Source organism: Mustela nivalis, assembly GCF_964662115.1.
Source record: "Mustela nivalis genome assembly, chromosome: X".
NCBI classification, from domain to species: domain Eukaryota; kingdom Metazoa; phylum Chordata; class Mammalia; order Carnivora; family Mustelidae; genus Mustela; species Mustela nivalis.
In genome coordinates, this window is record NC_139040.1 from 120054716 (window position 1) to 120082168 (window position 27453).

Here is a 27453-nt window from a genome sequence, read left to right on the forward strand (position 1 = left end):
AAGGGGACCTGACTCTCAGACCTGGGGGCAGCGACGGGCGGGGGGGATTTCCTCTTAGGCTGGCGCGCGGTAGGGCTGCGGCTCTTGCTTCCTCCGTCCCCCAAGTTCACCCACCACCCAGAGCTGTGAAAAATTAGTTTAAAATGATGTCACCTGCCCATACCCCTTCCCCATCACCACCCCCCTCCCCGGCGGGTCCCATCTCACACACACCCGAGTGGCCTGGGCTGCGAGTCGCGGAGCATCCCGGGGGGTTGCGGTGGGGCGCCGCGCCGAGGCTAGCTTCCCCGGGCGCCCGCTCGGGCTCGGGCTCGGGCTCGGCCCTGGGCAGCCCGCCCGCGCATCGTTCTCCGGGTGCAGAAATCCTACCGCCCGTGCGCCCTGGGCGCGCCGCCGGGCCCCGCGCCGGCTCCCCAGGAATGCGGCCGTCAGGTGAGGTAGGCATGCGTGCCGGCTCCGCAGCGAAGCAGCAGCTGGCTGGGGCGCTGGGCTCAGGATATGCCTCTTCTCCCTCTCCCCGCGAAGGAGAGGCCTCTCGGGGGGCTTGCCAGCGCCTTGTTGCGTTAGGACCGCATTCCTTCTTCCTTTTGCCTTTTATCTTAGTTTCGCCTTCAGATGCAAAAAGGGAGATCGCAGGAGTCCATGCCCAGCTCCAGCCTAACTCGGTCCACAGGCAGAGAGAGAATTATGAATGGATGCTGCCTTCTGATGAGGAAGTCGACTGGGGAGGTCTCTGCGCACGGCGCGCTCCATCAAAGCCGGGGCATTGGCCCCTCCACTGCTTCAGTGCTGCAGGCTGAGACACCTAATTGACCACTGGGAAATCAGGTGCCGGGAGACCTGGGCGGGACGCAGCCCCAGGGCCACGCTGAGATCGAGCGCCTTGCCGGTGGAGACAGCTTCGATTTACAGCCCAGTGAATGGAGGGGACTGCGGCAGCCAAACCTCCCGGGCAGCAGGCACGGTTGCACCAACGCTCTGCAGACAACCGCCCGGCTCCGCCAACATCTCCCGGCTCCGCTGGGCTAAAGGGAACCTGCTAAAAATAATCCGTCCCCTGCCGCCAGCCGCAGTGAGCCGCAGGACTCGGCCCCCAGCCCCAAACTCCGCGGTGCGCGGGAGCCGGCCACAAAGCGGGCCCTGCGCGCTCAGACAAGCCGGGGGTTGCGGAGGATCCTGGATCCGGATTTCTGGTACCTATGCGTTTGCTCCTCCGGTAGCGCGACGGCTGGTGCTGCGTGTTAGCCATGCCCGGAGTGGCAGTGGGCTCGGCACATCACCAACAGGCTGGACCGACCGCGGCTGCTCAGCACCGCACCCCCGTGGCTCCCTTCTCACCTCCCTTGTCCCCAGCCTCTGACCAACAGCAGAAGAATCAGACACGCCGACGGTGCCAACTCCTCCAGCCCCGACAAGAGGGAAGACAGAGACTGGTGTGGAGCAGGTGCCCGCGTGTGACAGGACTAGAGCAGCCCCCAAATAGTCCCATCGCGTCCCTTCCCCCTAGTCATCTCTGGTGGCTGAAACCTCACATCCTAGATACAACTCACTCTGCCCAGGCTTAAAAACACTGCAAAGACAATGCCTTCACGGTGATGAACTCCTCTCCGGGGAAGGGTGATTTACTGAGCCAGCCGTGGGGCTGAACCAGGGTTAAAAACCGTGGCAGTGTGTGCCTGTGCCTTAGGCTGGTAGGCTGTATATGGAACAACGGCATGCAGAAGACAAAAAGCCATTTAGGGCCACTGCGACACTCCTGGGATATACCCTAATATATAACAAGGAAAAACCAGTGAATGAAATGATCCCAAGATGCCTTGTGGGACACAGGTTTTGGTAATCTGTCTTGATGCCTTGGAAACCTATTTCAAGAAAACTGGACTATTCTCTATCGGGTCATCTCTTTGCAAATAGGTTTCTGTCCCGGGGGCAGATTTACATGCGTGGGCAGTACGGAGTCCACGAGGCCCGTGACTCCTCCATAATTCACAAATTGTGGTGAAACACTAACTTGCCAAGGTCATAAGAAATCACAGGGTTTGCATGTGCACTGGTAGAGCATTTCCTAATTGGCATCACCATGAATTATGATTGTGGTCACATGAAATATCACATCGAACCCAAGTTAGTCTGGGTTGGCCGCCCTCCTCTGACCCCACTCACACTAACCTCCTGGGAGGGTTGCCAGCCACTGGGAAGGATAGGAAATCTGGCTGGAGTGCCCCTGAGAGACAGAGAGAGAGAGAGAGAGAGAGAGACGCTAGCATAGGAAGGATGGGTGGTGGAAGTGCTGTGGCCACTCCCCCAGTGAGGGTGAGAAGTGAGCCTTGAATCCCAAACTTTAAGGGCAGGGTAGGCAAAGGAAAGGAGGCCATCAGAGAGAAAGAACGAGGTAAGTCAGAGAAACAGGAGACCAGGAGGGAGAGAGGGCCCTGTCTCAGAAACCAGGGGACAAAATGGTTTCGAGAAGGCAGCATGATTGAGAATGCCAAATGTCCCCAAGAGGTCCACGGAAACGGTTCTGTCCGCCAAGGACTGACCTGGGCCCTTTAGACTTCAGGAAGGCCTGACGGATTGGACACTGACGGGAAGGCCAGTCAAAGCTTCAGAAAAGAGAAGGGAAGTGGGGGTGGGGGTGGGGATGGGGTGTGTGTGTGTGTGTGTGTGTGTGTGTGTGTGTGTGTGAGTGAACAACCTCCCAGACCTAATCTACTAGGGACACGGGCAGCCCCGCTGTGTGACCCAGACTACTCAGGCCTTGGAATGAGAACTGATGTTTAGGTGAACAAAAGGGCCGCCTCCTACAGCCCTCCCTGGCAAGATGGTGGGGAGCTGGTGGCCAAGTCACGAATCCTAGATCTCAAGAGTTGAACTGTGCTATTCCGGGTTTTCGGGGCTGCTCTGTCAAGGGAGAGCCTTGGCAGGACACCCGAAAGCAATGGAAATGGCCATGTCTTCTCCTTCACACGGATCTTTACAAGACTGAGGCTATTATGAGCAGTGATGACGAAAATAAATGATAGAACTAGATTGCCTGATTTGAATAAAGTTTTCAAGGTTCCCATGGTGTAGAGGAAAAGCCAAAACAAAACCCTGAGCTTTTGTCCCAGGAAGACCTGTGCTTAAATCCTAGCCCCTTCACCTCTTAGCAGTGTGGCCTTGGGAAAATAATTTGACTTCTCTGAACCTTGGTTTCCTCATTTGTAAAATGCAAACAGGAATACCTAATTTATAGGCTTATTAGGAAGAATAAATAAAAGAATAGTTACAAAGCACCACGACAGTGCCTGGCGTATAATAAAAGCCCTACACAGGCAGTTCCTTCCTAACTGCTGGAGGTCTTCGCCACCATGCTCACACTATAGTTTTGCTGGACTCCCGTTCCCCTGTACTGTGGTTAGGGTACCCGATGCTTCCTATGGCTGACGGTTCAAACAGAAGCACTTACTGAACCTCTCTTAGATGCCAGGTACTGTGCTCAGTGCTGGCGGGGAGAGAGCAGAGTCTGGGCCCTGTTGGAGCAGACGTTCTAAGGGCAGAGTTTACAGCCCAGTCCAAGTGGGTATCCGACTTTTTTTTACAAGGATACCGGGTCTCAAGAAGAAACAGTTGCACATGTGTCCGTCTTAGGACAGTGAGGACCTAGAGCAGGGATCGGCAAACCTGTTCTGTTGTAAAGGGCCAGGCAGGAATTAATTTAGGCTTTGTGGGCCACGCGAGCTCTGCTGCAACCAGTTCACACTGCTGATGTGTGTAGCTCAAAAGCAGCCACAGGCCAGGCATAAACGAACGGATGTGGCTGTGTTCCAATAAAACTTTATCCGCAATAACGGGCAGCAGGTGAGTTTGGGTCCGTGGGCCGTAGTTGGTCAGCCTATGATCTGTACTGTGCCTCAGGGCATAAACTCGCCCTTGACCTCGCACTGCCAGGAAATGTGGAAGTCTCCGTAGGCGATTTTGCACCGAACTAACGTTTATCCAACCATGAGGAGTTTCTCGAAGCCCCTTATTATTTTAGAGCATATTTTACACCTTCCTGGAAGACAAGGACTAGTTAGCTGTTTGCCAAGCTATCTTTCTCCTCCAGCCAGCTTCCCCCGAGTTCGTGTGGCCACAGAACTGAGTGGCAGCCAACGGAATGGGGGCAAAGGGGTGTGTGCGCCCCAGCCTGGCCCGTAGAAACTCCTACCTGTCCTACACACGCTCCCTTCCCTCCCCTGCGGGCTAGACACAGATGCTCTGTGCGGGGGGCTGCAAGCCCAAGACAGAGGAGCCTTAGTGCCCAAATGACCGAAGGCTGGCCTGCGCTGGCCTAGAGTATGAGAAATAAGCCTCTGAAATGTTGGGGATTTTATCACCACAATTTAGCCCACCTCGAACAATTCACTTTCCTATCTTTGTAATCAGATGAGACGAAAACACAATTTAATGTTTCCTTGATACTTCACTCTCCACTGTCATTCCTCCCTCTCACCCTCCTTCTAGCTCCTTCCCCACGGTTTGAATACACAGTGAGCTGAAGAGAAGAGGCACCATGGCTGGGTAACATCTGTTCATTAAACAAGAGTTACTAATGGACTGAGCGAGAACGTAAGCACCGTTTTCCATAAAGTACACGGGCTTGCTGACAAGTATCTGCAGCCTGGGGAAGCTCCCTTACTTTCAGGCTTAGTGCTGTGTTCCAGAGAGGGGAGGATGCTAAAAGCTCAGCATCTCTGGAATCAGTGGGGCATTTCAGTATGATCTAGCCTGTACACTTTCCATTTTTCCACCAGTCATCTTGGGGGGTCCATATAAAGGTTCTGGTTCTATCTCTTGACACTCAACGGCTATTCAGCTTTTGAAATACTGTCACTTTCTGATTTTTCTGCACACAGATTAAGCCCATTAAATGCTCCAAGTCTGTTTAAAACTCACCTTTTCTGTCTAATTATTCTGTGGACACCAACAGATATTAGTTGGCTCCTAGCTTATACGAGCTAGAAGAATTGACTTGAAAAGCCTAAATAATTTTATTCCTGTTCCAGAGGCGGTATTCCCTTTATGACATGGGAGATTTACCCAGAAAACCAAGCTGTGCGTTGGACCTGGTCTTCGGATTATTCTGGTAGGTGGGGATGTGGTCCTCTCCCAGAGTGAGGCCAGGCCCAGGAGAGGAGTTGGTGGGCCAGATCAATGAGACACCGTGGAGAAAGCCGACAGAGTCCAAATACCTTCACAGTCTGATTTTACTTTTTCCTTTCTTTTTTTTTTTTTTTATCAAGAAACAAGATGACCATGTTTAAATGATCCTCTTGGTCTGTTTCTTCCACTGTGAAACAAAGAGGGTAGAGATGATCTATCAGGTTTTCTCTAGGTCTGCCATTCTGGAATTCTATTGTTCTGTGAAACCTAGAACCAAAGATACCTTTGGGAATGACTGCTGATCATCAGGACCTAGTTTTTCTTCCCATTTCTGTTGATCATCCAGGACTGATCACTCTACACATAAACTTCAGCATCTGCAAGGGCCATCATGTGTTCTGTGGTCTGTGCAGGCTGGGTAAGCGTTTTGCCCCAGAGTGACCTTGTTTATGACCTTGGAGATCCCAATTTCAGCTCTATGTTCTATCATGCACATACTCTCCTCATGTTTCTGGGGTGGGGGGGGGGCTTCCCTGCCTTATTCTTTTCAGCTCCAATCTTGGAAACCCAGGTTTGCCACCAAAGTTCACTTCCCTGAAGCAGGCTGGACGTCTCCTCCATGGCGTCGGGCGTGGTGACCCTCCCCTCCCGTCTCGCCCTTGCAGCACAACCCCTGCTGTTGCCCCACCACTGCTCACAGGAGACCCCACAACTTCCAGAAGAAATCAGGGCTATAAAATGGCTCACTCGCTCATAAGGAGCTATGTGTTTATTCATATATATTTTATATCATAACAAATGTAAATTAATTTCAGGGTGCAACCACCCAAGCTAGTATCTATGTGGCTGCCTGTATAAAATTTCTCTCTCAAAATTCTCCAAACCATCTGGCATAAACTACTGTATTGTGACCTGTTAAAATAAGTAACAGCTGTGATAATCCCTCTCGATTTATGGCAAGCTATAAAGCTTTGCATATACTGGCAATGCCTATAAAATAATAAATAAAACCATTATCATTCTGTGCTGTCTTGGTGGGAATTATGATGATTTAGCCAAAATGGAGCCCCATGGAATGCATCAGAGGAGAAGCAGAGGTTTTGCCCAATCTGGCCCCCTCTACCCGCCAAAGAACAACTTCACTACTTAGAGCTCTGAGGTAAGTTTGAAAACCTTCTCCACTGTACATGTGTCCTTTCTGAGAGAACATTATTCCCATCCATTGCTGCCCAACTTGTATTATTTCAACGCTTTCTTTTCTGGTGGTGAGTTTCCAAAATTCCACAATATATCCAGACTATAAAGAAAAAAAAAAACATCTTTTTTGGGTTTTTTTTTTTTTTTTTTTTTTGCACAACTTGAAGATGTGAATAATTTGCAGCCCCCAAACTAAGAATCATCTTGGGATTGTTAACTGTAAGCTTATGTTTTTCCAAACACTGCCAAGATCCCAGGTTGCAAAAGACCGTATTTAAATCATCTTTCAAAGATATGCTGTACGTGGAAAAAGAAAAGCCAGTATCTGGCAGGAAAAGCGATCGGGCAGCTTTAATTCTGTGTTGAAGAGAGTGACTATGGCCACTGCACATGAATTTCAAAAAATTAAGGAGACAGGGACAGAAACTAACAGGACGTGGCTGTTGACCACGTGCCAGGCTTTACACAATCATCTCATCTAATCCTCGCAACAGCCAGTATTGTTTCTGTTTTATGGTTGAGGACATCGATGTGTAGAGAGGTTAAGTTATGTGCCCAAGGCCATCCTGTTAACAAGTTGGGGAGATGGGAGTTTGAACTCAGGTGTCTGTCTGATTTGGAGGTTCACGCTCTCTCTGCCTCATCACATTATCTTGGGGACAGCTGTTTGCAACCTTTTTCTGCATGACCACACGGTAGGTTGATAGATAGTATGTACATGGGCTGCTCACCGTCCTGGCCAGGGACAATTACCTCCTCTTTGTTTCCCACTTACAGAGTCTACTTGAATGCAAGTGAGAGTCAGCTGATTAGTGGAAGAGCTCCAGATCTTTTAATTTATATATTTACAAAAGGTGCAAATAAGGAGGTGCGGTTCTTATGGTAGATTTCAAAAACAGCCACGGTACTTATTAGCTCTTCCCATCAAGAGGTGGAGTCTGTTTCTCTACCTGGAATCTGAGCAGGCCTTATGGCTTGGTTTGGCCCACTGAATGTGCTAGAAGTGACACTGTCCGTGTCCTGAACCTGGGTCTCAAAAAGCCTTGCAACTTCTACATTTGCTGATCTTGGTGCCTACTCATGCTTACTGCCACTCTGCCAAGAAGCCTAGGCCAGCCTGTTGGGTGATGGGGTACACGTGGCCCAGCTGCTCCCCTGACCGTGGCCCACCGCTTGCTAACTACCAGACATGTGAATGAGGCCACCCTAGGCCATCCAGCCCCAGACGAATGACAGACAAAAAGCAAGCCCTGCGGAGTTCAACTGAGCCAGCCCAGAGCAGCAGACTCTCCTACTTATTTTTAAGCCAGTAAATATCGGGGTGATTTGTTCCACAGAAAAGGTGAACTAAGGAAGTTACTTAAATTTCTAGCCACCTGTAGAAACAAATAGTACTGGTTGAGAAATGTTGGTTTGAACACAAATTCCATAAACTCAAGTGAATGTAAGTAAAAACAAAATAAGTCCTTTTTAATGGCTCCAAAGACTGTCAGAGCTCAGAGTCGTGTTCACGTCATCTCAGTTCCGCCCCATGAAAGTGCCAGTTCAGGGAGGCTTCCTACAGACAGCCTTCAGTGCCAGAAGCCCACTGTCCCTTCTCCAGTCCTGGACTTGTCGGGCTGGTGTGGAGTCAATCATGTGGTTTTGGGAAAAGAATCACCAAGGTCAGTGGTCCAGAGCCACCCTCAAGAGACAATCAGTAGATGGAAGGCAGAGAAGGGTAGATGATGTGCGCCAGGACTATAAATGCCAACGCAGAACCCCAGAACCCCTCCAGGAGATGGAAGAGTAATGCTGTGGCAGAAGAACTACCATGATGTTAGCACGTGGCATCAGTTACATGATAGTCAACAACAGCGGCCATGCTGTCCAAAGAAGATAGGGCGTCCACAAGCTACAGCTCTTCCTACACACTTGGGGAAACTTAGAGATGGATGGAAACCCTCAAAAGGAAGAAAGGAATAATTACAAACTAAATTAGGGCCAAATTGAACTATCTGAGGAGGAAAGAAAGAATGGTCTTCAACCTTGGCTGTACGTTGCAGTTTCAACAGAATGAAATCAACTCCTGCACTCTCCTTAATCACCACATTAATTACTAACTTTATTTAATAGGAAAAAAATGTTCAGCACTTGGAATTCTCACCAGTTTCAACAAAAGCTGTTTCTTTGGAAGAAAAGGCTGGTGAGTAACGATTAGTTCATTGTTCAGCTCTTTGTGCATGTATATGCTTGGGCTTTTTTTTTTTTTTTCTTATTTTCTTAGTAAATCTGGGAACCTTTGAACTTTGAATAATTTCTTTCCTCTCTCAGTGCCCTCTAGTTATACAAACACAAAAAATAATTACAGGGGCAGTATTTACATCTATACGTCTATGGTTTTTTTCATTTGGTATTTACACTGCTGCTGAGTGAACGAATTTAGTTCATTTTACTTCTTGGGAAAAATGTATGTAATGAAAGGGGGCCCATTTTAGTTGACTCTGGCAAGGTTTTATAAGGAACATATAAAGGAGAAGGAGAGAGAAAGAAACCTTCTTTGTAGTCCTGAGAAAATATGCTGGTCTGTACCCTAAACAGTTTTTCTACATTTGTGGTTAAGCACATACTCATTATGTTTCAGAAAGGGGGATGTTTTACTGGAAGACTGTATGAGTTTAAAAAAAAACTCTCTCTACACCAGTGTTTGTAGTTTCTCCCAGTTCAGGCTCTGAACTCGCTTTCCAACAGTTTTTCCCAATCTAAGAATGTGGTCAAGACGCTGGTTTCAGGCTCTAGGCTGGGACTTCCCTAAGTTGCCCTCCAGGTAGAATCAGAACCTTCTAGATCAGAGCAGATCTAAAAAATAATATTACATGCCTGATCAGGAGGGAAGATTTCTTCACTTAAGGGTGGGGTGAAAGGGAACAGAAAGAAAAGCGACCAAGTGGGGAGAATCAGTGCCCCCTACCCCCCTCGCCCATGCAGGCACTGCACTACAGAAGCCAGGTAGAGACCTCGACCCTTCATATCAGAAGCCCTCTGACCATGTTTTACCACTTGGAGTGTGATGTAGAGGAGAACGGAGGCCTGGTTTAGCCTGTTCTTGAAGGGTTTGGGTTTCGAGTAATTAATTTCTAAAAGAAGGAAGAGGAAGCAGTGGGAGTTTTCCGAAGTATAATTTCATAATAAATAGGTCATGTGTAGGAAGTTGCTTTGCACATTGGAGCTCCTTTACTCATAAATATTTCTTTTGGTCCCCCAAGTTTTTACTTAAGTTCCAGCTAGCTAATCTACAGGGCGATATTGGTCTCAGGTGGATAATACAGTAATCCCGCACTTCCACACGTCACCAGTGCTCACCCCAAGCGCTCTCCTTCCTCCCCATCACCTGCCTCCCCCAACATCCGCCCACCTCCCCTCTGGTAACCAGCAGTTCGTTCTCTAGAGTTAAGTCTGTTCCTTGGTTTGTCTCTCTTTCTCCGGGCCATGTTCATCTGTTTTGTTTCTTAAATTCCACAGGTGAGTGAAATCATACAGTATTTGTCTTTTCTCTGCCTGATTTATTTCATTTAGCGTAATATACTCTAGTTCCATCCATGGTGCTGCAAATGGCAAGATTTCATTCTTTTGATGGTTGAGTGATATTCCATTGTATAGATACATTACATCTTTATCCATTCATCTATCAATGGGCATCTGGGCTCTCTCCATAGTTGGGCTATTGTCGATAATGCTGCTATAAACATCGGGGTGCATGTGCCGCTTCAAATCTGTACTTTTGTAACCTTTGGGTAAATACCTAGTACTGCAATTACTGGGGCATAGGGCAGTTCTATTTTGAACTTTTTGAGGGAACTGCCATCCTGTTTTCCAGGGTGCCTTGCCAGTTTGTTTTCCCACCAACGGTGTAAGAAGGTTCCCCTCATAAATATTTTCTTAAGATTTTTTAAATGGAGAGACAACAGATAGTTCAGGTGTTCATTTGTCTCAGAGAGGGGGCAGTTTTAGGATCATAGAGATGCAGATGTCAGGAGGATTTGTAAGAATGATTTTTTTCTGGCTTCCTGGGAAGGTTATGACACATCCGAGGTGGCCTGATGCCTGCCGCTGCTGCGGTCATCCCAGCCACTCCAGTGATTCTGGGATGTCGCTTTGTGCCTCTGGCTTTTAGACTTCCCTCCCCCTCCCTCTGACTGTAGGCTCTGAGCCACAATACTGAAGCTGCCAGATGTGGGCATCTGATGCGCGAATACAGTCCGTCCTCAGCCCTGGACTGTCCTAGAGTCATTCCTAAGTTTTACTTCTTAATTCGGGACACATATTCCCATGGAAAAGCTGTTACAAATGACGTTTAGAGTTCCTTCCAAGTTTGTCCTTTAAGACTTACTTCCTCCATAATATTGTGGGGGAGATGCGCTTTTGCAGCAAATGAGAGTGGGAAACAATACTGGTATCATGAGAGTGAATTAATGTTAACATAACTCAAGAAGACGGTTTTAAAAATTCATCTTAAATGCTGGTGCCCAATGAAATGTAAGACTAACTAGAGAAAGAGCAGTCAGCTGACAGAGACCTTGGGGTCTACAACTGGAGTATCTATTTCTGAGGCTTAATGACACTGGTTCTCTAAGACCAGTACCACTACAAAGAGTCACTCATTCCAAAAAATAGTATTTTTTGAGTACCAAAAATCCTCTAGGCAATATGGTAGCAGAGATGAAAGGCCTCGTCCCTACTCTGAAGGAGCTCATACAATGGCCAACTAAAAAGATACCACACCACATACGTGGTTTTCAGAGCGGCTCACACATCCTCCGGACACATGCTGTGTTGTGCCTGACGGTTCAGGGAGCCACGGGTAGATATTGGGGGAGCTTTCTGGACCACTAGTTTTACTCACTGAGGGGAGATTATTTTATATTAAATAATGTAGAGAACTGTGCTAATTTTATAGGAATGTTTAGGCTGACGCACACAACTGTAAAGAAATATTGAGGTCTACAGAAGGCTGTTTTGGGCCATAACTAATTGTACCACGCCCTCCTTTTCCACCATTTGGCTCAGATCCCCCTCAGGGGTGCTAGTTCATCCTCTGCCCTTGGAGGTACCACCACTGATATATGGGCGTGCACAGCCTGGGGGCTACGCAAAGGGAGGAGTCTGAATCACCTTGGGTGATGGCAGGAAAGGCCGCCCAAGGAAGGGGATGCTTAAGTCCAGGCTTCCGGTCCAACCAGGAGTGGGCCAGAAGACACACGACATAAAGCGTTCTAGAGAGAGGACAGTGTGCACAGGCCTCAAATTGTGTAAGAGGGCCTGGTGTGATGAGGAAATGCAAGCAATCTGATGAGATTGGAACACCCAGCCGGCTGGCACAGGGAATTTCAGAGACGCAGGCATTATCATTTCAAAGCCCAAGAAAGGCTGAGGAGTCCAGGACGTCTCTGTTCTAGCCAAGAGGTGGCGCTGTTGGCCCCGTGCAGCTTGGTGGCTACCCAGACCAAGTGGCCTTGGGAAACCCAGGAAAGCAGACGGCCTAGTGTAGAAGGGAGGCGTTTAGAAATAGGATTCTCTAACTCCAGGAAGAGCTGTGATCGTTACCTGCTCCTGTTACTTTGCTCAGGAACTCTGAGTGACATCACGCATAACCCTTGCAAGCGCCTTCCACAGCAGGATGCGGAGATTCAGAAATGAGAGGACAAACCGTCCTTCCCTCACGCTGGGAAACATCATCCCTGCCCGCGGAACTGCCCGGACGGGCAAGCAACGAGGCGGGCAAATCTGCACTGTCACCTCGTGACCTGCCACGCCCTCTGGCTCTGGCCACTCCATCACCTTTCATGACCCCAGGAGACATTTACGACCCTCTCCTAGGAAATGAATATTTGAACAACAGATCATTGACAAACAATGCTGAGTAATAAATATAACAGTGACAGGCAGTCAAGTTAATTAGCAGAAAGTTCTAGAGTCGTTATTGCAACCTGAAAGAGAAAGGACAAGGCCTTACTTCCCACCCCCCACTCCACCTTCTCAAGACCTAGGACACTATTGGTTCTGTCCCTCATCTGACACCTCTTTTGAGCTTATATTTTGGGGGGGGTATCTCCACTGATCGGTTTTTGCTCCCTTAAATCAAAACTAAGTTCCCTTCTGCTTTGGCTGATCTGAGCAGAGGCCGCAGCCCGTCTGTTAACATTTAACCTGTACACTGGCCTCCGAGCACCCCCCAGCATTGCGTCTGGGGTCATCATTTTCAAACCGCTGCAGGCAGAATCACCTGGAAGGAAACAGCCTGGGGTCTGGAATCAGACAGACCCGGGTCCACATCCGGCCCCTGCAACACCTGAGCTATAAGCCTGGGCAAGTTATGTCACTACTCTAAGCCTCATCTTCCTCATCTATGATACAAACACAGAGCTGTGCCTGCCTCAGAGGGTCGCACTGGGGATCAGCTATGACAGAGCCATTAGCATAGTCCTGCTGAGCACATAATAAGGGGTCATTAAATGACTTTTCATATTAGCATCCTGGTCTTCCCCAACCGCCGGGCCTAAAATCTCAGCCCCAACTGTCCGTGGAGAAGCTCCTCTCAAACACATAATACTAATCATTTATGACACAAAACAACTTGGCCTTACATGTTAACTGTCACACTTTAGAAGAAGTAAGTTCCATTGCTTCTTTCCGGAAACACCTTTCCTTTGTGACCTGCAGGAAACCACTGGAGGATAAACAGATGCGAAGGAAAAAAAAAAAAAAATACCCCGAGTGACTATTTCTTGAAGCTGCTAAAATAAGTTGTTGGAAACAGGGACCCAAGAGAGATGGTAGCATAAGCTAGTGGTTTTGTATTTACACCTTCACTCAAACAGCCACCCACCACTGAAATTATCAGCCAGTGCGTGAGACGTTACACTGAGACACGGAGGAGGGTTAAAAGCATCTTGTGATACTTGGTTGAGTCTGCTTTCATTTTGCTGGAGGTGAATGGATATTAACCAAAATATGTCAACACATGAGAGATGAGAACCAGCCTCGGAAAAACTGGGCTAAGAGCAGAGGGAACAGGGTTTTACTCCCGGTGACGAAGGCATCCCTTGCCTCTGAAGGCCCCTGGAGGCTTCGCTCACACGCCTCCGACACCGCCTCTTAATGATGACAGGGCCTAACCTGGGTCAAGCACCCCCCCCGCCCCCCATTGTAGTTTTAGTACACCATTCAGCCTTCACAACAGGCCTAGGAGATTTTGCAGAACGAAGTGCAGCTTAGAAAGGTAAAACCCCAGAATGCTTCTGGCTACCAAATTCCTCCCTATCCATCAAAGCCTGGCTCAGGTCTCACCTCTTCCAGGAAGCTTCCTTCCTGTCCCTCTTCACCTCCCCTAGCCCCCGTTCAGTTTTTCTTTGACCGTTTTGAACTCTGTTTGGTTTCATTTCCTTCCCTCCCTCCTTCCCTTTTTCCTAGAGCTGGAGATGTAGTCACGCGCATTAGGTTGGGTCTCTGGATGTAGCTCCAATACCTTAAAGGTAGGGAAAGTCCTCAGTTTTGACTCCAAAACATGGCAGGATGCAGAGAGATTCTGTACCCCTAGAATCTGATCTGGGCCTAGACTTCTGTTAAATTGCAATGAATTGGATTTTGGGGCTTTCCCACGTTTCAGATTTCATAGTTATTTTCTACTTGATATTCTGGACCAAGGGCAGAGAAATGTCACTGTCCTAGAGAGCGCTCCATGCACAAGAATGTTGGGGAACAGGAAGTCATTTTTTTGGTCATGGAATTCAAAAGCGTCCCTTCTTATAGGGATCAAGGATGTATCTTATCTCCCAGCTATTCCTTCTGAGTCGCTCAGTGGCTGGGCTGCCACCCTCCTATAAAAGGCGAGGAGACGAAGAGAAGCAGAATGCGATTTGGCGGCAAAGAACATTTTTCCCCAGCAGAAAATGGAGTGACTTTTAGCTTATCTGCTGTCACCTTGTTAATGTGATCATTGTTCTTCAAAATAAAATCTCTTCTTACCCATGATGTGTTTCGTGCGAAAAAAATTTTTTAAAAGCAGCAACTAAATGCCAAGAAAAGAGGAGCAGAGAGAGGAAAATGAAAGGCTAATCAAGAGAAGCTACAAATCAACTTCTGTGCAAGGAAAAGCACTCAACATACAATTATCTTAATTCTCCCAGGTGGCCATTTTGCTTGCTTTCCAAGGTAGGTGTGGAACGTACTAGAAACCTGTGACTCCCTTCATTACCCCGGCTTTCAGAGCAGGAGCTAGAGGGCTGCATCAGTTGGGATGAGTAATTTATCGTCCATTTAAGCCACGGGCTCGGTGGCTGTTGATGTGTGCCCCTGGCCTGTTCTCAAGCACATCCTTATTTCAAAATTAATCATCCAGCTCTAACTTGCTGGTGAAGGTTTCCGGGGATAAAAACTTAGATGGAAGAGGGAACCTAGTTGTTAATGGCCAAACGCCATCCATGGCAAGCATAACACAAAGACAAGGCAGTGAGAGAAGAGGGATTAACTACTCTCTCTTGAAGAATATATCAAAACTTCCTCTTTGCTCCATTGTGGGGTGGGTGCAAGAAAGGGGCAGAGATAACATTCCCAAGAGGCCTTCATTCTTCAAAGCTGGGGAAACACTGGCATCTTCCCCCTTATTGACATTTGGCCTCTGGATGCTGAAGAACCAGTTCTGTGTTTCGGTGGTGAGAGGATATAGCTGACATGAATTCCCTCCTGCCTCTCCTTTTGGCCATTTTGGGAAACCAGTGGTTGTCCCACACTCAAGGTCAAGGAGTTACAGCCACACACAAGGCCAGCACCCTCCAGGCGAGTGGAGTTTCTCAGTATTCCTGCTGACCCAAAAGAGGGACCCAGGGGGAAGGGAGCCATGCCACCCAACAGAACATTCAGAAGCACGGATGGAATTCAGAGAAGACTAGAAAACTCTGCCTAGGACACAGACAAGTAATTTCCGTCCAAGTTGACATACAGAGGGGTTGCGTAGGATAGAGAGAGTGTGGGCAGCAGACTATAGTGGTTTATAGCTTTGGGCAGCCTTAGCCCTTCCGGATCTTACTCTCTTTGGCTCCCCACCGCTTGACTTAGAGAAGGTAAGAATCAATCCAAAGCAAATCGTCTTTATTTTTATGCAAAATATTGACTCTATCAAAGATGTTTCCCTTGGTTTTAGAGACCAGATACTTTCTTCTTTTTTTTTCTTTTTTTCTTTAGTTTTAAAGATCAGCAGAGTGAGCTCATTCTATCGTGTTCTAAAAAATAGAACAAAATAAGACCAAAGGAAAAAACTCCACAAACAAAAATCCACCCCAAACTTGATACACCTTAACTTCTTTACCCTAACACGGTCAGTCCAAAGTGGCCTCCATCAACCTCACTTGGCTGGCCATACCACCCCAGGAGGGAGAGTTGTTCCCTCCTTCCTGCAGATGGGCCCCGAGGTACTATGCCCAGCCTTTCTGGTACTCACAGAGCACTATCCTCCTGACTTGCAAGTCCCCAGGGACAGACGCCTGCAACTGAGCCCAGTACCCGGCAGAGATGCCGCTTGGTCAAGCTCAGCTCCCTAGAGGCTGCCTCCTTCAAGGACAAGACCAGTAGTCCAGGCTCTGCGGAGTGGGAAGTAACCCAGTTGGGTAGCTGGGAAAGAGGCCAGGTCTGGGACAGAACAGTTCAAATATTCTACTGAGGAACACTCCACAAGAGACAAGGACTAAGAGACTTCAGAGGAATTTTTCAACTGTGAATTTTTGTGTTGTGCCGAGTTTTTTTCTGGCTCGTCTCAGCCTGTTCGTGTAACACTTGGCTGCATGCCCTCCCCTAGGTACACTGCTGGTATTTTCCTGTCCCATCTGCTAGTGCCTCTGGAGGACATCAGGATGAGAGGGTTGATCCAGAAAGGACACCCACTGTCCTGGCCCTCTGCCCAAGACATGCAAATGGAGAACAGCTTCCCAGCCACAAAGTTTTGCCTGTGCCAAAGGCATATTATTTTAAATATGATGCTTATTCATAGCTACTATGGACTGAGTAGCTACTAAGTGCTCATGCTAAGTCCCCTGCCTGCATTCTTTCATTTCATCCTCACTTAGGGAAGACGAAAGGCAGACATCACCATCTCTACTTTAGAAATAGGAAAGTTGCAATCACGTGACTGACAAACGGCAGAGTAAGGATTCAAACCCAGGCCTGGCAGACACCAAAGCCCATTTTCCCCATACCCTGCTGCCTCTCCAAAACCTAGCTCTCTCCAGGATAAAACTCCTACCGAGAAGCCCGCACAGTAAAAACAATGGAAATTACCAAAGCTGTATTCCTGAGGTAAAGTTATAGCTCTTGGTTTTCAGACCTGTCTTTTAAGCTCAGCGTGCAACTTAAGAAATAGAAAATTAGTTTAAAATCTCAAGTAAGTGAACACATAATCTGATTAATGAAAGATAATAAACACAAAAAATGGACAAACCAGATTCTGCGGTAAGATGGTGGCAGCCCACACCTTGTTCCCTCTGAATGCGGAGTTCCCAGGAATGAATTAAGAGCCCTGAGCTGATAGTCACACTGATACGAAAGTTTTGCTTCTGGGGACGCCTGGCTGGCTCAGTCAGTAGAGCACATGACTCTTAATCTCAGAGTCATGAGTTCAAGCCCCATGTTGGGCATGGAGCCTACTTTAAAAAGAAGAAGAAGAAGAAAGTATTGCTTCTGGGAAATACAAATGCCCAGAGGTCTGGGCGTACACAGTGGCAGTAGATGCTGAGTGCCTGGCCTCTGACTGTGGACTGGCTTAAGGGTCTGGGCCCTGGGAACTTTGCCGGATCAGCGTAAACGGCTCTCAAAGCTGCCCAAGGCCCCAGGGCACCGCAGACTGATGGCAACAGGAGCCTGAAGCTCCAGTCCCGTGCTCCATGTTTCCTGAAGACCACCAGTCTATCAGCTATAAGATCAAATGTTTTTGGTGCAAGGCTATGCCTGTCTCCAAGTTGGGAAGATTCTGCAGGGGCTGAGGAGAAAAGAAAGCAGAGAGTTTTATGTTTCCCTGAGTTATTCCTATGCTTATAAGGCAATCGTATGAAACGATTGTTCCATGGCTTTAAATCTAGTAAATAAAATTCCCTTTGAGACTCTGGTTTGAAAGATGGTGAGGATCAGAGTAACTACTTTGTTTATGTAATAAACACACACCCCAAACTGTAACATTTTTATAATGAAACCTGGTGTAATAAAATTTGTGTTGAGGCAAAAAGCAGTCATTTTCCCCTCTGTGTTTACTGTGCTGAATGCAGTATCAGCCAACCGCATGCGGTGCCAGCAGCTTCGAGAAGGTCAAGCCCTCTGCCGTGGAGCTCCTGTAACCTTCCTTCCTTCGCCCTCCCTGGCCTGCCAGCCATCCTCCTGCCTTGGATCTCCAACTCTCCCAGGTAAACTGGGTCAAGCTTTTCCAAAGGCCTTCTCCCCATCTTCCTCCTTAAGCTCCAACTGGAAACTTCCAGCCAGCACCTGGAGGGGCTTTATTTCTTCGGGATTCTTTCTGATTACTTGGCCCTTCAGGCCCGATGACCACCACCTGGCTGTTGGACACTGTCCCCCAGATCCAGCAATCCTTCCGCGACTGCGTCAACTTGGGTCCCTCACTGTCTCATTCAGTCTCCTGAGGGCCACTGGGGGTCCGAGCGGGAGCAGCGTTCTTACTTGTTACCGAAGGCAAGGACTCTCACCCCTGGCCACACGCTGGTCTCCCTGGGGTGCTTTTCAAAAACCGCACTGATGCCGGGGACTGTCCGTGAAGATTCTGACTTAAGTGGTCGGAGGCACATCCTGCCCATCCCACAATGTATGGTTCGGCATGAGTGGACTCACCTTGCCCACCCCCGAAACCTGTGTGCCACGGTGTGCTGACGTCACGGACAGACATTCAGGGCCACGCATCGGAAGGGGCCTGGTCCTCGGGCATGAACCCTTCCCCTCCTAAGAGGTCTGCGGTAACAAAGGAGACACAAACCAGTGCCGCCCCATCACCACACCTGGAAAGGCAACTCAAAGGGAGGCTTCTCCGACGGGGAGGTGGGACGACGCTGTCTGTGGGCCGGGCTGCCGCGGCTTAGGCCGGTGCTTGGCCCCCGGAGCACGGCCACCGGCTGTGGCCGTCTCCACAGAGACAGTGGAGGCAGATGTGCAAGAAGCTGGCTTAGCTGGCACAGGACAGTGGCAGGCTTCAACGCTCACACTGCCCGCCACCCCAGGGAGCGGAGATGGAGTTTATCGCGAACTGTAAGGAAGCCACTGTCCCTGATGTTTGGGAGCCTGAGTCACTCTGGGACGGCTAACCCCAGCGCAGGACTGCAAAGACTTCAAGACTTTGCAAGCAGGGGCCAATGTGTGGCTGACCTTGTGCGGTAGAGGCTCGCAAATGGTTTAAGGCCACATCAGATGGAAAGGAAGCTGGAAATCGGAGAATCTGGCTCTGAAGACTCCCTGTTTGGGGCTGCCTGGGGGCCAGAGGGACATAAATACATCTCCCTGTGGACTCCCAGGACGAGGGCAGGACACTGAGGAATTCCCAGCAGACAGAGGGGGCGGGGCGCCCGCGGAGGAGAAAGGGACCAGCAGGCCTCTTCCCAGCCACCCCAGGCCAGAGCCCGAGAACCCTGTCCTGGGCCGCCCCCCACCCCCCACCTGCCCTGGGCTCCCCTCTGCACCCTCTGGGAAGACATGCAAGTGTCGGGGTGGAAGAAGAAGAAGCGAGAGAGGCCTGTGGTCTGTCTTAAGCCATCCAACACCTCAGAAGGAGCACCAACTTGCAAACTTGGCCAGCCAGAATGAACTACCAAAGTCCCCAAGCTCAGGAGTCGCTGACCCCCAAATGTCAAGGTCAACCCTGAGGGTCAGGCACGGCCTCCCTTCCTCACCTCTGCTCCTGTGGAAGGGCTCCCTTTCTTCAGAAAGCACACTCCTCATTCCGCTTGCCACTGGGCCTGGCTTCTCCCAGTTCCCTCCCCCTCCTCTTGCCCAAATACCTGCATTCTTGGGCAGGCAGCAGGCGACAGGCATGCTCGGATTCCCGCTCTGCTTCTTAAGGACGGGCCTTTTCTTTCATCCAAAGCCCTCGGAGCCCCCGATAGCTGAAAGCTGATCTGCTGAAGTCGGCAGGCAGAGCAGGGGGGCGGGAGGGCGCGAGAGGGCGACCTTCCACGAGGAGGGTGGCAGATTTTCACACAACATCTGCGCTGCCTCCGGGACTCCCCCCTGGAGGGGGAGATGGTCTCACCCAAGTGCGGGGCCAGCTGCTAATCCCTCGGGGCTCACCGGAATGGCAAATCAGGACTCCAGGGTAGCCTCAGACCCACCCTGTCTCCAGAGGAGGGGCTTAGAGCACTTTCTTTCCCAGCCCCGAGGAGCTCAGAATGCCCTGGTACTTTCCTGGGGGCCTCTCTGCTCCCAGTGCGGGAGGCCAGGAGGTCAGCAGCGTCCCCAGCACCTGGGAGCTTGTTAGAAATGCAGAATCTCGGGCCCCATCAGTTTGGGAAGCTCTGCCAAGTGCTCGGGGGCTACGGAAACCATGAGCCTGAGACAGGAAGCCGGACCCATACCACAGTCCCGGGAAGCCACAGCCGCCCAACCCCCATGCCAAGTGTCCAGGCGCGAGGAGGAGGTGGACACACATCCCTTCTCCACCAGAAGGAGTACAGACACCCCACACGGCCACAGCCAGCAGCCCAGCCTGGCCCCCCATTCCCCACACCGGGCTGGGGCCGGTTCACTTGGCAGTGAAATTTTAGGTCAGTGCGAGGGTGAGCTGCTCAACAGGCCTGCAAATATTTGCACACACACTGAAGGAGGGGCGGGGGGCAGGCCACAATTGGCGTTGGCTCTTTTCAGGTTGCAAATCAATTTCTGGTCCCCTCCCTGCCCAACGCACACACCACCTGTATCAACACGTCGGGCCGCTGGCTGCCAGGAACAACAGTCAGTACACGGCAAGGATCCTTGAGCGCCTTCGCAGACGGCAGCCGTTCTGGAGCCTGTTCAGACCATCCTCTTGGCAGGAAGGGGAGAAGTCAGGGATGCCCACAGCTCTGCTCCAAGAGCCTCCGTGCCGTCATGGCACGCGCTTCACCTCCCCCCTGAACCCAGCAACGAATACATGTGCCAGAGCCGGCAGGGCGGAGACAAGGAAAGAACAGACCCGTGGAAGGTCAGAGAAGAGCTTTGCTTTCTAGTCCAGAGACAACGCCTGACATAACCCCCAGTGAGAAGAAGACCCTCTGAGAAGCCAGAGAGTCGCCTCCCTGCACCCTGCCCTGGGACCCCACTCCTCAGTCATGAGAGCAAGAGCCGGGACAGGTGACTTCGTGTCTGGAGAGCAAGAGAATGGCGCGGCCGTTGTGGGATGCATCAAGCCAGTCCAGATCAACACGGAGTCTGGCTGGAACCTTGGAGAAGCGACCCAGACAGAGTTTTCAGCCGTGCAAGCATCTGTCAGTGGCCTCCGTGGACAGCAGGGCCACTGCCTCAAATACAGTGAATTGCAGAGTTCCTGCCCCCGCCCCTTGCCTCCCCTGCTCAGAGGGGAGGCCCCGAACTCAGCAGGCCAGAGAGAAGGTGCGGGGCCAGCCGGCCAGGGAGGAAGACCGAGCAGACAGAAAGCAAACAGGGTGGCCCCGGGCTCTCCTGGGATTTGTGTGGGCTCTCAAAAGCAATCATGGTGGGCTTCTGAGTAGAAAACCAAGCGAAAATAGTACTTAAAAATCTTCTTTGGAGCCCTGGTCTTGTCTCAAACAACAATCACTCATAAAAAGACTCTCACGAATGGAAGGAAATGATGCCATTGTTTTATTTTCTATGGGAAGTCATAATAGTTTTTAAAAGGTTAATCTCCTTCTCAGCCCTGTTTTTTCCCTTCCAGTGACCCCAAGCTGAAAAGGAAAAATATTTGCACTCGGTGTTTAAAAACCACAGTGAATTAGCTTTTGTTGTTCATGGCAAAGCCAGTATTTAGCTGCCCAGAATCAAACCAGATGTCAAGTAAGAGAGAAGGCCCTGCAGCCTGAGAACTTGCCTTTCACCTTTCCAGAAGGGCCGAGAAGACAAAATGGAGGGAGCTCGCTGGTCAGCAAACCTGAGAGGTGGTTCCGACGCAAGTGCCGGCGCTCTTTGTGGGGTGCTGTGTGTGGCAATGAGCATGCCACGGCCTTGGGACCCCAGATGCCTGATGCCTCTTGGCTTCTGGAAGTTTCCTCTGTGGACACAAGGTCCAGCAGCACAATTCCCACTATTTCCACTAGACCAAGGTGAGCAGTAGAGACGGACGGAGGGGAGGATAGGGAGCCAGAAAAAAAAACAACACAAAGGTGATCAGCAGGACTTGCTGGAACACTAAATCTATCAGAGAAAGTATTTAAGAAAGAAAGAAGGAAGGAAGGAAGGAAGGAAGGAAGGAAGGAAGGAAGGAAGGAAGGAGAAAGACAGACAGACAAAAGGGAGGGGGCAAGGAAGGAAGGAGGAAGAAAGAAACTAACTCTAAAAGAGAGTAGGTTTTCTTTCTGTGGCCTTCCAGGGAAGTATGAGGAATAGATTATTAGTCAGTCTTGTTTTTCTTTAGCACACCACCCACCACAAGTCACAGCTTAAATTAGGCAAAAAAAAAAAAAAAAAAAGGACACCATTTCCCCAGATGTGATCATGTGCCCATGGCTGTGCTATGTAGCATCTCATTTAATCCTTACCATAACCCTGCTGTACATTCCGTTTTATTATCCCCATTGTACAGATGAGGAAACCAAGGCTCAGAGGCTTAAGGAACTTGACTAAGATCACAGAGCTATTAAGCTGGCAAAAGTCTTTGTTTTTATCACCGATGAGGCCCAGGGGATGAGATCAGTGCCTGGCACAAAGCAGCTACTCCGTAAGTATTTACTGAATGAAGAAAGCAGGGAAGGGCTTTGGGGGCACTGGTGCTGAGATCTGAAGCATGGTTAGGATTTATGCAAAGATAATGGTCAAGGCACACCAGAAAGAAAATAGGAAATGGACAAATGCACCTCTAAGGAAACAAAACTGTTTCACAAGATTGCAAAAATGGGCAGGAGGAAATAGCAGTTAAGAACACTCATGTCAGAGAGACTCCAGTCCTACCATGGTTCTGCCGCCTTAGGTTGTGTGAACACGGCCAAGTGACTTGGTCTCTCAGAGCTTTATTTTCCTTATCTGCAAAATGGTGATGAGACTATTACCTGCTGTGGCAGGAACTGTTAATTTCCTATCAAACCTTCCATGTTCACCTTGTCTTTCATATTGATAACACCTAGGTTTTTTAAAATCGGGTCCACAGCCATACAACCAAAAGGCTACATGCCCAGAATTTCCTTGGAGCTGGGGGCTGCTATCTGGCCAATGACATAAAAGCAGTTGTGGCATGGAACTTCTAGAAAGTCTCTTTAGCATAGAAAAGTCATCTCCTTCTTTCATCCTCCTGTGTGGGCCGATGATGTGATGACCGGCGCTCTGGCAGCCATCGTGGACCGTCAAGATGAGGGCCACAATCTAATGGTGGAATGAGGAGCTGGAAGGAGCGTTGGTCCTCACTACCGCTGAGTCTCTATAACCACTCTGCACTTCTTTTACATGAGAGAGAAATAAAGTTTTGTCTTTCTGAAGCCTCTGTTCATCTGCAATGGATATATTTACCTCAAAGAGGTTCCAGGAGGATTAAATAATATAATGCAGACCAAGTAATTAGTGCTGGGTGCTAGACACAGTACACACACAAATCTAAGCCAACATATTTTGTTGCTCTTATCACTATTAGCATGGTTATCATTACAAAATCTAGAATACTCCCTTATTCTGCTTGAGGCTGAACCCTCTTCATTCAGTTATTTAACTCCATCTAGTCAATTTGCTTAAAATTCCTCAAAATTGTGCCTTTCATGAGAACGTATGTCCAAGACTTCCTACGAGGGGGTCCCTGATAACAAAACAAAATACTTCTCTTTGAAGTTCATCACCAAATCATTCATACAACCAATAATATTGGAAAATCTAGGACTGTTCGTGAAAGGCGAGAGCAGACTGCTCGTAGGTTAGCACTTCTGAGCACGGAGACTGGGAAGCAGTCGGTGCCTCAGGAAGTCTCCCATTTCCCACCCAGACAGACTTCCATGTCAGGACACATAGGGAAAAAAGGTGAAGATACAATTTGCTAAAAAAGATCTGAGAGTCAGCACGGTATGCTGGACTTCCAGATTTGCCAAAAACTGTGCATCCTTCAATCTCCACTTAGTGTCTTTGACAGAGTATGTGTGTTTTTTTCCTGATTGATAAATGTTTCTTAAAAGATCTAAGGAAGGAAAGACTAATGAGCTGGCCACAGGACCGGCACCAATGATCCACTTTGGAAAACTATTGCGTATCAGGTCCCACCCTAATCCCACTGACTCGGGATCTCTGAATGGAGGGCCCAGGAATCTCAATTTTTGAAGCTGTCTTCAAGGAACCTGAGCTTCAAGGAACCATGCAAACATGCGGCGCCGTCAGGCTTTGGCACTGGGCTCCAATGCTCCCCTCCCCAGCCTCGCTCTAAGGCTGGGTTACCGAGAAGCAAAGTCAACCATGGCAATTCTTGTTCCACTGGTAAACGGGGGGGGGGGGTGCTCCCGGTAGCAGGGGTGTGAGGGCAGCGAGCCAGGACAGGGGAAAGGACAGAGCCCTGATGCAGCCTCTGCTGGACACGGAGATCAGCCTGACCCCGCAGGAAACTGCAGACTGCCCCTCGCGCCACAGCGCTGGTCTCACCTCAAGGCAAGGAAGTTGGGGGGCTCACAGGGGGCAAGAGGCAATCCTCCCAGACAGCCGTGGAACTGGGCCTGCCGGGAGCTGGGGCACCCAGAGCGCCGGCCACCAGCATTAGCACTTGCGCGCCTGCGGCTTTGCTCTCGGCGGAAGCCCTCATGTCTGCCCTGTCCCTGCAGACTCCGCCCAAGTGTCCCTTTTACGGGAAGGGTCTTGGGGAAGAGTTTAACCCTGGAGGGAGGTTTTCTAAATTTAATCTGGTCCTTCCGTGACCAGAGGTGCCTAGCCCAGGCAGGAGACTCGCCGCATCCGCTGGAGTGCTCCCTGGCGGGCCCACCTGTGCCTGGACCGGCCCCACATCCATGTTCCAGAACCGTTCTCCCAAGTTCCCGCCATGCTCACTCATCGACTCTGTAACAAGCGACTCGAGGAATCTGGCCGCCTGTGATCGGGATCCTCTCCCTGCTCCCCTGACACATCAAGATGCAGGCCACCAAGCTTCCTTTGGCTTATTCTCAGCGGCTCCTAAATAGGTCACACCACTTTGGAGACTGGCCAACAGCTAATTCCATATTCACCACTGACCTGTTTTATTCCTCTGGTATTTCAGGAAAAAGAAGGGTGAGTGCCTCTTCTCCTAGGTCTGAGTCCCCATCCCCCAGAGCAAAATCTGTAGCCCAGGCCACTGTGGTTGGTCCCGAGCCACCAGTCCCTGTCAGTGGCCTGCTTCCCTGACCTCGCTCGCGGCCCATCTGCTGCATTCCTGGACATAAGCGCACGTGTATGGGAAATTAAAGGCCCAGCAGGCCCTGGCTGGAGCGGCCTTGGCCCACAGCTGGTCTAGCCACCACCAGGCTTAGTGCCAGGGCCTGCTGAAGCAGCCCTCACCACGCGGTCAAGAAATGGGGAGCATCGAAGATAAAGCACACCCCGGTCACCCACCTCTCAGCTTCTTTTCATCAGTACATCAGCCAAGTACAGTGTATGTAGCACTCTCTCCCCCTACCACTCCTCAGCCTCTGTACTCATCGAGGAAGTGCCGCCATCTTGATTTTTTTTTACGTGAGAGCAGAGAGGGACCCAGGAAAAGAAGCAGAGAAAGGAGTAAGGAGTGAGGGGTGCTGAAAATGGGGAACAATATGCTTTCCTTTTGTGGTTCACTGAAATCTAAGAAGCAGCTTGATACTTCCAACCAAAGTCTGCAGCTGGAAAAAGAAAGAAACCCAGGCCTGTCTTGACTGTCTCATCAGAAGCTGCTCTGTAAGAAAGTCCGTCCCCCTCTCTGTCTCACCCCAGATTCCAGCATTTGTTTTGTTTTGTGACATTTAGTTGTTGTTTTCCCTTTTCCATCATACACTCGGAAATCATCTGCAGCTCAGTCTGCATGGCAATCTGGCCCTCCCAGAAGAACAGAAGTTGTGATTCTTAAAAGGGTTCTCCTCGCTCTTCCCACTGAATCTGAAGCCACCGCGTAAGGAAAGTCTCTGATACAATAATGATAAAATTAATATTCTGTTCACTCAGCAGATATTTACTGAGTACCTACTTCATGTCAGGCATTGCTTTATTAAATGTGTTCCGTGTACAATTTCAGTTCATTCTCACAGCTACCCTATGAGGTAGATACTAGTATTACCTCCATTTTACAGATCAGGAAACTGAGGGCACAGAGGTTACATAACTTGCCCAAGGCACTGGAAGTGCTCAATGAGCCCCTCACTACTAGGCTGCGTTACCCCGACGACAGAGGTTTGGGAAATTGTTCTCTGCCTCAGAAAGCACAGCGTCACCATCTCCCACTGCTCGTGTCCCTACCCCACGTCAACAGTGAAGACCAGAACCGGAATCCCAGCGACCTACAGGAACTGTCATTTGCTTTGCCGAGTGTTTAACATCCATGGGCAGGTGCAGCCGTGTATGTGCGTGCGTGTGTGTGTGTAGGTCCGTGGGTGGCTATGTACATATACCCTTACATGATGTTCTCCCCGAAGCCTGGAAAAGGGGTTCCCGTTCATAATAAAACTGAAAACAAGATTCTGATCTCTCCACCTTGCATGGCCCTCCACTGCTATTGCCCCAAACTGGGATGAGAAAGGTATTCACACACCCTTCTGGCGGGGCTAGGACCCCTCACCCTGGGCCTGAGCTGCCGCTCAGCTCCAGAACCTTCTGCTCAGCAGGGGCTCCAGACTGGGCATGAACGATCACCAAGTTTCCTCAAAAAGCTAAAAATAGGACTACCAGCCGATCCAGTAGTTCCACTACAGGGTTTTTACCCAAAGAAAACGAAAGCCCTCATTCAACAAGATTATGTGCACACTTACGTTTCTGGCAGCATTATTTACAACAGTCATGACATGGAAGCAACCACAGCGTCCACTGATAGATGAATAAACAAGATTTGGAGTACACACACACACACACACACACACAGGAATATTACACAACCATAAACATGAGGAGATCTTGTCATCTGCAGCTACCTGGAAGGCGGACACAGAAGGTATTATGCTAAGTGGAGTCAGTCAGACTGAGAAAGACAGGTACCATGTGATTTCACTCAGGTATGAAATCAAAAGATAAATGAATAAACAAGCAAAAAGAATGAGGCCAATAAAGAGAGAACTGAGGGTTGCCAGAGGGAGGAGGGATGGGGGGGACCAAGCAAAGTGGGTGAAGCGGAGTACGAGACCCAGGCTTCCAGGCATGGAATAAATAAGCCACGGGAACAAACAGTCCCGCACAGGGAGCACAGCGAGTGATACTGCATTCGCGACACATGGTGACACAGGTGAGCTCCACTTGTGAGCGCAACATAACGTGTTGTCAAATCACTGTGCTGTACACCTCACACTGATAGAATGTTGGGCGTCAACTATACTCCATTAAAAATTTTTTTTAAATAATAAATTACCAGGGTGCATGGATGGCTCAGTGGGTTAAAGGCTCTGCCTTTGGCTTAGGTCATGATCTCGGGGTCCTGGAATCGAGTCCCGCATTGGGCTCTCTGCTCCACGGGGAGCCTGCTTCCCCCTCTCTCTCTGCCTGCCTCCCTGCCTACTTATGATCTCTGTCTGTCAAATAAATAAATAAAATCTTTTTTAAAAAGTTACCAAGTACTGGGATCACCACAGAGACTCCGAAGATAAATTCATTCAAACACAGCTGTTTTAGGAGAAGGGGCCACAGTGTGTTGAGCCACAAGTAGGGCCCCCAGGTTCCCATCTGGATCCAAAAAGGATATAAAACTATCCACACCTTCCTCTGACACTTGGTCCTACCAAAGTGTTCACCTTGCCTGTAACATTTGCGTCTTCAAAGCAAATCAGGCCTAATGCT

General features: G+C 49.5%; 1 protein-coding gene across 6 annotated transcripts in view; it reads right to left on the minus strand.

The window, feature by feature from the left end:
- Window positions 1–27453, minus strand: part of NHS (NHS actin remodeling regulator) — a 336056-nt gene that overhangs the window by 88140 nt on the left and 220463 nt on the right. For 2 of the 6 annotated variants that reach the window (XM_082718385.1, XM_082718384.1), the window contains exon 1: window positions 19341–19431. The exons of 3 other annotated variants lie outside the window; for them this stretch is intronic. In XM_082718385.1, coding sequence (XP_082574511.1) covers window positions 19341–19374 — 34 coding nt within the window. In that variant the 5' untranslated portion in view covers window positions 19375–19431. Of the gene's footprint in view, window positions 1–213; window positions 1702–19340; window positions 19432–27453 lie in introns of those variants that run through there. One more of the 6 variants, XM_082718382.1, reaches the window with a different exon arrangement.